Consider the following 12,809-nt stretch of genomic DNA (forward strand, 5'->3'; position numbering starts at 1 on the left):
AAAAAGGATGCTAGTTGTAATGTGCTGCTCCTCACTTTCTCTCCACCAGGAGATGTACTGTAACCACCAACAAACTTTATAGATAGATTTTTGAAAGGCTACTGGAAACTTAATTTAAACTTGATTTGACAAATACGACTGTAATTTATGTAGCGATAACTTAAACTTTAGTATCCATTCTCAGAGTATGGATGGCTTCTCAGTGAAAGACATTTCATGAAAACCTCCTTATATGTTTCTGTGAATACATTAAAAAGAAAGTATAAAACTAGCTTAAAAATGCTCGCAAAGGGTTTTTTTTAATCCAGGCAATCTTAGAAGGAGAAATAAGTTTATTACCTAATTGCTATTTAAAATATGGAATAATAGCATAAATTGGATTGGAAGACATTCCTGAGGTCATCCAGTTTAATCACCTATTTAAAGCTGTCTTTAAGGTTATATTCTGAATAGGTTGCTCATAACCTATTGCCCTTTAACTGTTGCTTTAGCATTTGACCATCTCTAAGGATGGAGATTTCACAAACTCTCCTTGCAAACTGTTCCTGTTGTTGATCCTCCCTAGTGAGGGGCTGCATCCTGTGATGGTTTCCGCTTGCCCATTCTTTCTGTACCCTGGAGAAGAGTGGCTCTCCCTTTTCTATAAGCCCCCATCAGCTAATGGGATCGTGCAAGTATATAGCACTTGCTCTTCTCCAGGCTGCACAAGCCCATCTCTTTTAGCCTCATCTATTATATGCTCCAGCCCATAACTGTCTTGGAAGTTGTCTGCTGGCCTTGTCCCACTCTGTCCAGAACTGGAAACTGCTCCTTATGTATCCTCAAAAGTGCCAAATAGAGAGGCATAATGTTTTCTCCTGACCTGCTGGTAAGCTCTTGCCTGTGCAGCCTAGGGTGTGGTTAAGCCTTCACCTCTGCAGGTGGTCCTGCTGGCTGCTGTGCAGCTTGTTGTTCACCAGGGTCCTTTGTCCTTTTACACAGAGCTGTTCCTAAGGCAGTTGGTCCCCAGCTTGTGCTGTTGTATGAGCTTGCTCTGTTCCAGATGAAGGACTATTGTTGGCCTTCATGAGATTTTGGTCAGTCCATTTTTTTCAGATTGTCTAAAGGGACAGCTTGTTTTACCATGTCAGGTTGAAAGAGCTGCTGGATTAGGAGTTGCTTCCCAGGCAGCTCAGCTGTTCCATCTCAGCAGTAGCTGCCTCCAGAGGAAGAGGAGAGTGGGCAGTGAAGCACAGACACCCTCCAGCTGTAGGACACCATTCTATCATTTAGCTAATTTAAAAACATAGTAACAGCTCCATTTCCAACTTTCAATATACCTTTTACTGACTGGCCACTAACTGGAATTCATATTGCTTATCACAGTTCTTTGGGGCCAGCTGTCCAGCCAGTTTATGTCCACCTTGTAATTTGCATGTTCAAACCATGTCTTTTAAGTTTAGCTACATGGTTACTGTGGGAGACTGTGTAAAAAGCATTGCTGAAGTACAAGTAGGTGACATTCATTGCTCCTTCCTAATCCGTAAAGCCAGTCATCTCATTGTAGAAAGCAACTGGGTTGGTCATGCATGATTTGCATTTGGCAAATCTGTGCAGGCTGTTTCTAAGCATCTTTTTATCCTTCACATGCCTGGAAATGTCTTCCATGAGAAATTGTTCCTTAATCTTCCTGGGAACTAAAGTTTATGATGATTAGTCTATAGCCTCCCAGACCCTCTTTCTTGCCCTTTTTAAAGGTGGCTGTAACTACTTACTGTGACCTTTCAAAGGCAGTAAAGAGTGGTCTTACAGTAACACTGGCTAGTTTTCTCAACATGTATCCTGTTTTGTCCCATGGACTTGAGTGTGTCTAGTCTGCTTAAATAGTCTCTAACTTGATCTTTCTTTTCTGTTGGTAGGGCTTTGCTCTCCCTAGACTGGGCCAGTTGGCTCAAGGTTTGAATTGAACTATTCATCGAAGACTGAAGAGTAACTAGTCTCAGTTATTTGTTAAAGCTGAGTTGCTGCTTTGAATGTAAAGCTTTAAATAAGAATAAATTGAATGAAATTAATAAAGCTGTGTAGCACCTCATTTGAAGACTTTTAGCTTTTTTTGAAGACTTTATGTAGATATAGTTTCTCCGAAGTAGTTTCTTACAGGATCAAGCAAAATGGTTAATTTCACAGTAAGAAAAAATGCAACAGAATATTATTTCATAGTAGTAGTTGCAGTATTTTGAGTTACATGAGTGATCACTCTGCTCATCAAAATGAGCATTTTGTGATTTATGTACTTCTTGTGCAGTTCAGAAGATCACAAGACAGTGTATTTACAGATCTCATAGCTCAGTTTATTTTTTTTCTCCTTGTTGCAGAAATTTGTAATGAGATTTGTGAACATTTTCTAGGAGATTCATACTTCATTATTTTCTTCTCTCCTCATTCACTCTTGTACAAAAGAGCATCAGAACTACTTTGGAATAGATGAAAATCTTGGACCTGTAGCAGTCAGCATCCGGAGGGAGAAGGTTGAAGATGTCAAGGAGAAAGAAGGATCTCAGTTCAACTATCGTATAGTTTTCAGAACAAGTGAGGTAATGGTCTTTCAGTAATTCTGCAAAGGAACTGAAAAGTTAACTTGGAACTTAGGATGCTAGGTGTTTGGCTGTGGATATGTTGCTAACTTTGAAAATAAACCTGTTAGTGTGAAAAGGATGTTTCATGTACCGTTAGTACCTTACTCCTGGAACAAAGTTTTCCTCTTCTGTACTGCATAAGAATTTTCTCTTTTTGAGCAAGCATTCAAAAGGAGGTAAGTTGGCTGAAGGGAACTGCAGGGGAGCAGCCAGGGAACAGATGATAAGAACAAAATTGAAGATAAGTTTGGATCAAGCTGCTTGATATTAACTTTCTAATGACAGAAATAAAAGATTAAGAAATGTAGAGGAAATGGGAGGGAAAAAAATATGAAAGCTAGTACTATGACTTATTTGTATTTTGTTTCAAAATACTTTCTTAGAAGCTTTTTTCTGCGAGATGTTTTTCTATGCTTCTACACACATGATTTGTGGAAGGAGTATTAATATGTTGATAACAATAATTGTAAGAATTGCTTGCTTATTGTGGAAGAATGTGTCTCATAACTTCAATTTCAAGTGAATTAATATAACTTGCAAACTAATTTCTTCTTTATCACAGCAACTAGCTTTGATTCGTATGAAAGTACACTGTGTTATTGTAGCAAGCAACTATATATTTTTGTATGCTTAGGACTACTGCTTTTTATTGTGATTAGAACATAGAGAAGTGTTAGCTAGACCTCCTGATATCTCTGGGCTCATGTGCTTTTACAGATACAGAAACAGATATGTGCATACATATATATATTCATATATATAAAGCTAGGTTTTTCTTTTATTGCAAGAAAAGTGTGTGTCTGTATGAATGGAAAAGTGATTCAGCTGACTCACTTCTAAGAAATTACTCTCTCTTTACCAAATCCACTGAAGACAAAGCAACATGGCTTAAAAAATAGGTGGACAGGTTAAATAAAGGTGCCATTAGCTATGGCTGATCTTGTCTGTCCGACACCACATTGTACTACTGTGTCTGCTAGGGTAGTATGGCATTAAAATTAAGAATTTTTAGTTTCCCATGTGCTTTAAACATTTTTTTCCAAAAAAATGTAAGTCTTAGGAATTAGAATAAGTTAATTAGATTATCAGTGGATTCCTGTAAACAACAAATATATTTGTCCCTGAGACGATAAGACCCTGTCTCCTCTTTAAAAGTTATTTAGTAATCTTTTTACTGGTTAAAAAGTTAAAAATAGGGATCTGTTTCTTCCCTTTATCTTCCAAGCTTTTGCTAAACGCTGAAATTTATACCTTTGAAAGTCATTTAGTTCTAAAAATGTTTGGTGTGTTTTACCTTTACTGCAGCTTACTACACTTAGAGGAGCAATTTTAGAAGATGCTATCCCATCCACTGCTCGGCATGGCACAGCAAGAGGTCTGCCTCTCAAAGAGGTGCTAGAGTATGTAATACCAGAGCTGAGCATTCAGTGCCTGAGGCAGGCTTCCAGTTCACCCAAAGTACCTGAACAGCTGCTTAAACTGGATGAACAAGGGGTATGTAGCACATGACTTTTCTTTAAAAACTATTCATATAATAATCATTTTGCAGGCAATCTTAATAAACTTGGATCTCTAATGTGAACCATTTACTTCCTTAGTTTTGGAGATACTTGTGTATTTTCACTGATAAAATGAGGTTTGCTTTTCTAAACGAATTATTTTTAAAATACACTGCAGCTTAGGAAAAATCAAAATTTGGTCTATGGAGTTTCTCTTTAGATGAGTGAGAGAAAGATTATAACTGAGCTTTTAACATTGGCAAGAAGTGATTTCAGAGTCTGTGTTTTCACTTAACGTTTGTACACATGCTGAATGCAAATGAAATACATCTAACGTTTTAGTGATGTTGTATATAGGTAAGGAGGCAAAAGGATTTAACTAAGTCTCTATACCTAAAAGTTTGGGTGATTTTTTGCAATAATGTTTTCTGATTAACTTGCAGTAATCTTGCTAGAATAGAATGCTTCTGGGTTCAAACAGCTGAAATTGTGATTAACACTAATGAAATAACTGCTTGGCAATGAAATATTCATATGGCTTATATTTGGAAGGAAAATGGTGAGACTTACTAGGTTCATTATAGTGAATCTGCGTCTTTCAAAACTAGTGATTCAATTTATAGCATCTGAATATTCTGTGAAGGACAGGCTTGTGATGGCTTTTAAATCAAATTTTAAAGCAGTGTTTTTAAAAAATGGTTGTTTAAAGTGAGGGTTGTGCTTCCTAGACAAAAGTCAGTATCTGTCTGCTGGAGTTGAATCAGCTGATGGATCCAGTTAATTATGATGGTGGTATAATTATTTTTTAATGCTAATTCAGTTTTGAATGTGGTGATTGTGTCTAATATTGGTGGTGCATACCAGAATTCTTTTGTGTTCTTTTGTGGTTGAAAATGTTGCTCAAAATCAAGTAAATATAGACAGAAGAAGAGAATTGCTTTTTTTTTGGTAGAATATTTAGTTTTGTATGTATATTTTACTACTTTTGTTCACTGTAGTCTTTGAGGAGGACTTCTAATTGAAAATTCATTTTGCCAGTTGTCCTTATTTACTCTTCTGTGTGTCAGCTCATATGGTAAAACACTAAAGGGTAATCAGAAGCACTTAGTTCTGAGTCCAAGAGTTCCTGATGTACTGCTGCTCTTCGTCTTTCCAGGCTGAGCACCAGAGTGAGTTTAGGTTAATCTAATAAATAATATTCACTGTTCAGAGGAGCAGAATATTCTAGGCATTGTAGAATACTACTTTATTTGACCTGACCTGAATATCTCTCAAACTCACTATAAATATTTCCCCAAAATTGGAAATGAGATTGTCCATTGAACCAACTAATTATTTTATCATCAACTCTTAATTTTGACATCAGTACACACCACTTCTTTTTATTTTGGGTGATCAGTCTGAAAATACAATCCTGTTGTGAACTGGGCTGTTGCTAAGCAAAATGTGATTTGAATGTGTCTTTTGTGCTACTTTATTATGAGATAATTACTTGAACATAGAAAGCTGTCCATAGAACTGGCATGAGATACATTTACGCTTTAATCCTCTTACATACTTTGTGCTTTCAGTTTATTAATCAAGTAAATACAGAGTTATGCTTGGCAGCTGAAGTGATGATTGGCTGAAGTGTCATGAACGTAAAAATATGAATAATGATCTAGAGGATCAATACTGTCACCAGAATAATATTAATTTAGCATTATGGTGTATTAAATGTTTGCATAGTTCCTCAGCAAACTGAAGTCTATTTCAGTGTTTTGATTTAATTTTCTACCAGTTTTGTAGTTTTCAGTGAAATCTAGTATGGATTATGGAGGAATCATGTGGCTAAAACTTTATCTCTAAAATGACAGTAGAAAATAAATGCAAACTGGATACTTGACCTAATTTGAATATATTAAGAATCCGAACTGTCACAATTTATTCTGGCATATGAGAATCAGCCTTAGATTTGGCTGTAAATTTACAAGAAAAGACAACTATTTACCTATAAACTGGACATTTGTGTTTTTTTTAACTTCTCTCTTTAATGTCCCCCTAGTCTCCTCTCCCTGTTTCTGCTAATGGTTGTTTGTTGTATATATGTTTTTTGGTTCCTTTCACATCCCTCTGGGAATGTTCCCTACTCTCTAGGTCAAAGGCTGCAGTTTACAAAAATCCCAAAGAAATTAGGAGCCTTGATTGCACTATATTTAGTGGCTATTGAGTGTTTATCTCTTGAGGTTCGTTGCCGAAAAACTCAAATCTTCTCATGATGAAAGTCAGCAAGTTGTTGTTACATGATAAAGAATCTATATTGATAAAGAATTTATATTGTATAAGAAGATAACAATATAGCAAGATTCACTAGTGAGTGATTCTGAGTAGAACATAGTCATTTTGAGTCAGAAAGGATTGCTGTGCACCTTTAATACGTATCACATACGCAACTAGCTAAATGGGTTTAGAAATTATTTTCTGATGTCACATTGTTAAATTGTTCTCAGTGTTACATTAAATGTAACATTTCTAATTTAAAAATAATGTAATCAGGACTATGTTTGTAATTATTTACTTAAAAAGACTTAAATAAGCATGTGGTACCATTTCAAAACTGTCAAACTTTATCAGTTTTAAATATTCTGATAGTTTTCTGTGGCAGTTAAATGTGCCAGATGAGATGATCTTGCCAAAGCTCATTTATTTACTTATTTCTTAGGCATTTACTTTTAAAGGTACCTCAATTTCTGCTTCTGCACAGTCCATGTGTTCTTGGTATGAGAGTTCTTTTGCTTAAGTCTTTTAATTTCATAGTCATGAGTGCCCCTAGCACATGGGTAAAAGGTTCAGATTGCTGGAAATGAGATTGTAGCTGCTATGGTTTTTAGGAATGGTTGTGTTGGTAGAATCAAATTTGACATAATTGCCTAGTATTTGCCCAGGAAGTGAGAAGCCAGGATTTCTTCCTTGGGGTGGGGAGTTTCAGATCCTCATCTTCAGTGTCTGCTAGGATAATGTTTAAACCATGAGATTGGTAGGTTGTTTTGGATGATAGAGGAATAATTCACTCCTGTTTGGAATTATATTGATATTCATGAACAAATTCAGGAATGACTGGTGTCTCCAGAAAGACACAAGGTGTATGACTGCGTATTTCCAGGCTGAATATTTTGCCCAAGTGATTCATTACTATTATTTGTCCCTCTATTGTTGGTGTCTCAGTTAGCATTTAACGTCTCTACACCTCAATTCTAATGTGAAGTCAAGGAAATTAACTTAAATTCCCTGTGGTTTAAGATAAACTATTTGACACAGAGCTGGGGTAGAGGTGGCAGTGTGTTCACAATCATTTTAAGTCTTTGCTGGGAAGTGTCAAGTACCAGCACTGCTTCCTGTAATCTAATGTTTCTATGACCAGTTTTATTCCAGTTTCCCCCATGAGATGTTCATGCTAGCTTTCCACTGAATAAAATAGTCACTAGTATGCAGTCTGGAACCTTTTGTTAAATACCTGACTCTCTCCAGTCAGCGCTTCAAAATAGGGACCAAACCAGGAAGCTCTCTGTATTGATAGTATCTAATGCTAGTCAAAAGGAAATGAGAAGAGCAAGCAGTATCTTAACCCTCCCACGCTCCAGAGTTCAGGAGTCTGACTCGGGCAGCTCCTGAAGTGCCTCCGTAACCCAGAATGTCCTTTTATTTCAGATGGTCGTCCTTCCTCTTCCACATTCAAACTTTGTCACAGCTCCTAGTTCCGTGCTGCCAAGGTGAAACCTTAGTGCAGCGCCATTCCTCATTCCTGTCCTTACTGAGTCTGTTATTTGTCCCTAACTTGTCTCTAGTCAGTGGCCTCCTACCAAAGTATGTTCCACAAGGGCTCACCCTTACATAAAGCAGTTGTCAAAGGGAGGGGGCAGACTGGGGCTCAGAGAGGCAGGAGGGCTGCCATCATACATTAGTCTTATTCTTGCTGTGCTGCTGTAGGTTTTCTACACCAGTAGACCAAATTCAGGGTGTGCATTGTGTGAATGTAGATCTGCTAAAAAAATGGAGTTAAGCCTGTTCATACTAGTTAAAATGAGAGGAAATTGTCCCACTGATAGGCTTAACTTAATAGTACAAAAAGAATTTTTGGCCCAGTTGATGTTATGAAGTGTTTTGCTATTGACTTTAATAGTCTACAGTTTCCTTGTTACATCATTTTAATACATTTACCTTTTGGGTGTGAGATACTTGTTGTTGAAGAGTCTACCTATGGCCTTCAAAGCTCTTCATTAGCTTAGCCATCTTGGGGATTTTTTGTGTGTTGGTTGTGTATGAAATTAAATAGTTAAACCAGGAATGCTGTCAAGTTTGATCTTGAATTGCATGGGAGACAAAAAAGGATAAAAGCTTAAAAGGGCAGTAGCATTATGAAAACATAGGAGTCTAGGATAGTGAAAGCATAGTGAAAGCTTGTATTTCTCCAGGGATGATGAGGATTTAAGTAGTGGTTTTCTCTTCGTTTTGTTTTGTTTGGGTTTTGGTTTTTTAGTGGTTTGTTTGTGGACGTTTTTTTTTGTTTTATTGGGTTTGCTTTTGGTTTTGTGTTGTTTATATTTTTAATTGACTGTTGCCAGCTCCCTTACATACAACTCTCCACTTAAAATGGACAAATGCAGCATTTATCAAAGAGGGAAGGTTAAGGATTATTTGAAGTCTGGAATGGTATTTTTTACACTTTCTTCTTTTATATAAGTAGGTTTTGTTGAATCAACCTTTTAGTGTTCTCATCATGTAGTTTTTCCTCAAAAAATCCCAACCATTGTGGTAAAAAGTTGATGCAATAACAAGTCTATGGTACAGTAGTTTTACATTATACTTAACATGGCAGACCATGTGTTACGTATGAGAAAGGTGAAGCAGACTGTTCTTGTCAACCTTTGCTGTAATAGGAATATATACCGTCTTTGCAAAGCACACTTTAGACTGTAATCCTGAAGTTTGGTTAAGAGAAGTCTGCAGCAACAGAATTGATCTTGTGTGTGACTGATGTTCTCTGTCATTTCTGAAGCTCTAAAACGTGTCAGTTAAGAATAATAGGACTATTCCATTCTCCTGTTTGTCATCTTAAGTATGCATAAAAGCTAAGAAAATAAGACAATACTCAAGAAATAATAATCTCTTTTTATACTTCTTTTAGTTGTTATACAGTTTTTTATATGAATAATTTATCTCTTTTTTAATGTTCTAGAATTGATATTTAGTTTCTTTAACAAAACTAAACAAAATCTGTTTTCTAGCTTGAAGTATACTTTTGAAAATAGGGAATAATTTTTTAACGATGGATGATATTATGGGGAGAGCAAAAGATTTCACTTAACAGACGTTACTGTTATAAGGGCCTGTTTTAACTGAACTGCACTGAACTTAAGTGGTAGAAATAAGGGAAAATAAGCTCACTGTTATGAGTCTGAGAGAGAAGATAGTTATAAGAAAATTTTCAGTTATACAAAAAGTTGATAGTTATACTAAAACTTCTCATACTGTAACGTGCAGTAGAGTGCTTTTATAGGTAACTAAGTCAAAAGCCTTCATGGGCTGCTTTTATCTTTGGATAATGTCAACCCAGTTTTCTTTCCAGACGGTTGTTGCGGATTTTACTTTTGTGGGTTATTTTGGTTTTGGTTGCTTTGTGTGGTGACTTAGTTTCCCAAATAAGAACACTTTTTTTTCATGTTCAGCTATCTTCTCCAGGGAATATAACAATGTTAATATTTTATTTGTTAATATTTGGTCTGTTATTGACTTTGCTTCTGTATTTTTTCTTTTCCTTTATTTATGTTTTTTATTTCAGCTGAGTTTTCAACATAAAATTGGTATCCTTTACTGCAAAGCAGGCCAAAGCACAGAGGAAGAAATGTATAACAATGAGATGGCAGGACCGGCTTTTGAAGAGTTCCTTGATCTTCTGGGCCAGAGAGTACGGCTAAAAGGATTTAGTAAATACAGGGCTCAGCTAGATAATAAAAGTAAGTTACATTTCCAATCTATAGCAGAAACTATAATTATTCAGTTGATCTACTGCACATCCTGTCCTGTCCTTTCATGCTCTTGACTTTGGGTTTTGATTAGTAAGATTATATGGTAAATGAGGAAGATGAAACATTATGATAAAAGCATATATCACACCTTGTCTGAAAGTTTACTTACTTTTTCTGTGGCGTTAGTAGAGCTGAAAATCAAAACAACTTATTTCATTTGTGTGCACTCAGTCAAAATCATACTATGTGAGTGATATTTTTTATGTATTTCAAAATTTCCCAGCTATACTTTAACATCTTACCCTTAAAAAGGCAAAAAAAAAATATTTCAAAAATAGAGAGTCATGACAAAGGACAGTTTTCCTTCCTTATTATTATTAATTTTTTGTGGTTTTTAATCAACGTACATACTGATGTTTATATTTGAGGGTCAAGTTCTCTCAGTTTCCTAGTTCCTCACACATGCACAGTAAGCATGGTATCATTCAGCAGTTGAGAAACATTCATCTACCTAACCACTGTGTTGTTACTGCCATTTCATCAGGTCTTTCAGTTTCCCTAAGTGCAACAGTATAATATTTAATTGTACACATTTGCTGCAGCTTGTAGCAAAAATAGGAACTCAGATGTTGCTATTAAAGTCAATGATAGGTTGACATTCTTCTTTACTAGCACTGTGTTTCACTGCCATTAGATTTAACTTAGTATAATACAGTTTTAACAGAATATTGACAGCTCATCACTATGAGCTGTGGTCTTAAGGTTATTTGGGTATTCATCTACTTTATTGTAACATACTATTTTTAAAGAACTTTTTTTTTACAATGAGAATGAAACACTAGAACGGGTTGTCCAGAGAGGCAGTAGAAGCCCTATCCCTGGACACATTCAAGGCCAGGCTGGATGGGGCTCTGAGCAACCTGATCTAGTTGGAAATGTCCCTGCTCATTGCAGTGGGATTATACTAGATCGCCTTTAAAGGTCCTTCCCAAACCAAACCATTCTCTATTTCTGTGATTTGATTTGTATCCTAATTTTTGCTGCAGCTTGTGTATTACATCCTGAAAATAGAACTATTTTAATGTACTGTATATGGCCTGTGGATAACAAAAGAAATATTTTAATTAGCAAAGCTACTTGTGTGTGAATTAATTAGCATAGGTACTTGTATGTGAATTCTACTTACTGTTGTCATCAAATGGGAGAGTTCCTTAACTATTACAGATAAACTGCCAAGAAAGAAGCTTGGGAAGATGTAGTTAGAGGTCATTATGGGAAGATCTTTCCTTGCAAGGGATATTTTGCCTTTCAGATAGTCACAGAGATCTGGGAATTAAAAAGTCCTCTTATTTGCTTCTTTGGTCCTCCTGCCACTTATCTATCCAACCCAGCCCAGTTCTAAGGAATCTCTTAGTGTTTTTGCTACTTCAAAATCAGTCTTCATTTAACTGGAATAAAACTGGATTTTTAAAAATTTTTATTATTTTTAGTGATACATTTGAACCCTGATTGGTGTCATAGTTATAGAAGGATTTGAAGAATTTCTCTTATATTATCAAACTGGCAGTGCCCTGGTAGCCTGTCATCTCCTGTACAGCATTAGCAGAGAGACTTAATGATTCACATTACAATTTTTGCAACTACCTAGTGCATGTACGTTGTGCTTGGTACCAGGTGAAGATAAGTTGTTCCTAAGCCAGTCTCCAGAGGGAGTTGAGATATGTGAAGTTGATGATAAAACCTCATGTTTTTACAATGAAGGGAGACCAGCTTTTCAATTCAAGAAATCTTTCCCATTTTCCATCTGTAGTAGTGATAGGAAATGGTGAAAAAAGTGAGCTGAATCCTATGACAGATTCTAATTTCTGACTTACAAGGTAGGAAAACAGCAATTCTGTAGCTCTGTCAACCTGTGTAAGCACCACATTTATTAACATTATTACCGCTTCGCTTATATCCATGCTTGTTTCACTTTAATAATTCAGGCATGATAGAGACTATTGCATCCTATTTCAGTTCAGAATAATAACTCATTTTTCAAATTAATGTGTAGAAATACTTATTAGTGCACTGTGGATGTCAGACTTCTGAGATGAATTGATAAATAGGGATGAAAAATTCAAAGGAGTAAGGGTTTTTTTTGGTTTTTGCTTTTTTCCCCAATCAGAGCATGTCCCAGTATCACCTAGTAATTTTTGCCTCTGAAAATATTTGCTGGTCTGCCAAGCAAATTCAGTTTCTACGTTTTCCATGCTTCACTATGAATGTACATTGCTGATTGGCATTGTGTACGTATCATTCGATAACATCATTTTAATGTTTTACTACGCCTGTGTGTCATTAGTGAATTTGACCTGTTATGATGTGTTGGCTTAGTTTGTAACATAGAGAGAGGAATTAAGAGAGTTCACAAAGATATAGTCTTCAGTTTGATATTAAATGAAATATACTGTCTTAATTATAATATTTTCATCGTACTTGTTTTTTTTTTAAATAGCATGGCACGGGTAGTATAGCATGTCATATTTATAATTGGATAATACATTGATCAGACTGCTTGCATGTTCAGAATAGTGTAATAATTTCATCTCTAGTAGCTACATTTTTGGTAGGCATAATGTTTCGTGCTCAGTTTTTATATTCCCAAATGTTTGACTAGCTGTATTTTGTTTTTTTTTCTTTAAAAAGTT

The 12,809-nt window shown here is 35.8% G+C and overlaps 1 protein-coding gene across 5 annotated transcripts in view; it reads left to right on the plus strand.

Annotated features, from left to right (window-relative positions):
* SIPA1L2 (signal induced proliferation associated 1 like 2) overlaps positions 1-12,809 on the plus strand; it is a 147,237-nt gene that overhangs the window by 66,896 nt on the left and 67,532 nt on the right. For all 5 annotated transcript variants that reach the window (XR_009969050.1, XM_062641710.1, XM_062641714.1 and 2 more), the window contains exons 4-6: positions 2,440-2,573; positions 3,921-4,109; positions 9,933-10,107. Coding sequence is in view for 4 of the 5 variants with exons in the window: in XM_062641710.1 (XP_062497694.1) it covers positions 2,440-2,573; positions 3,921-4,109; positions 9,933-10,107 (498 nt within the window). In the remaining variant the exon portion in view is untranslated. The remainder of the gene's footprint in view (positions 1-2,439; positions 2,574-3,920; positions 4,110-9,932; positions 10,108-12,809) is intronic.

Source organism: Pezoporus occidentalis, unplaced genomic scaffold (assembly GCF_034315485.1).
Source record: "Pezoporus occidentalis ecotype Australia unplaced genomic scaffold, CSIRO_AGI_Poc_V1 ctg7, whole genome shotgun sequence".
Classification (NCBI taxonomy): domain Eukaryota; kingdom Metazoa; phylum Chordata; class Aves; order Psittaciformes; family Psittacidae; genus Pezoporus; species Pezoporus occidentalis.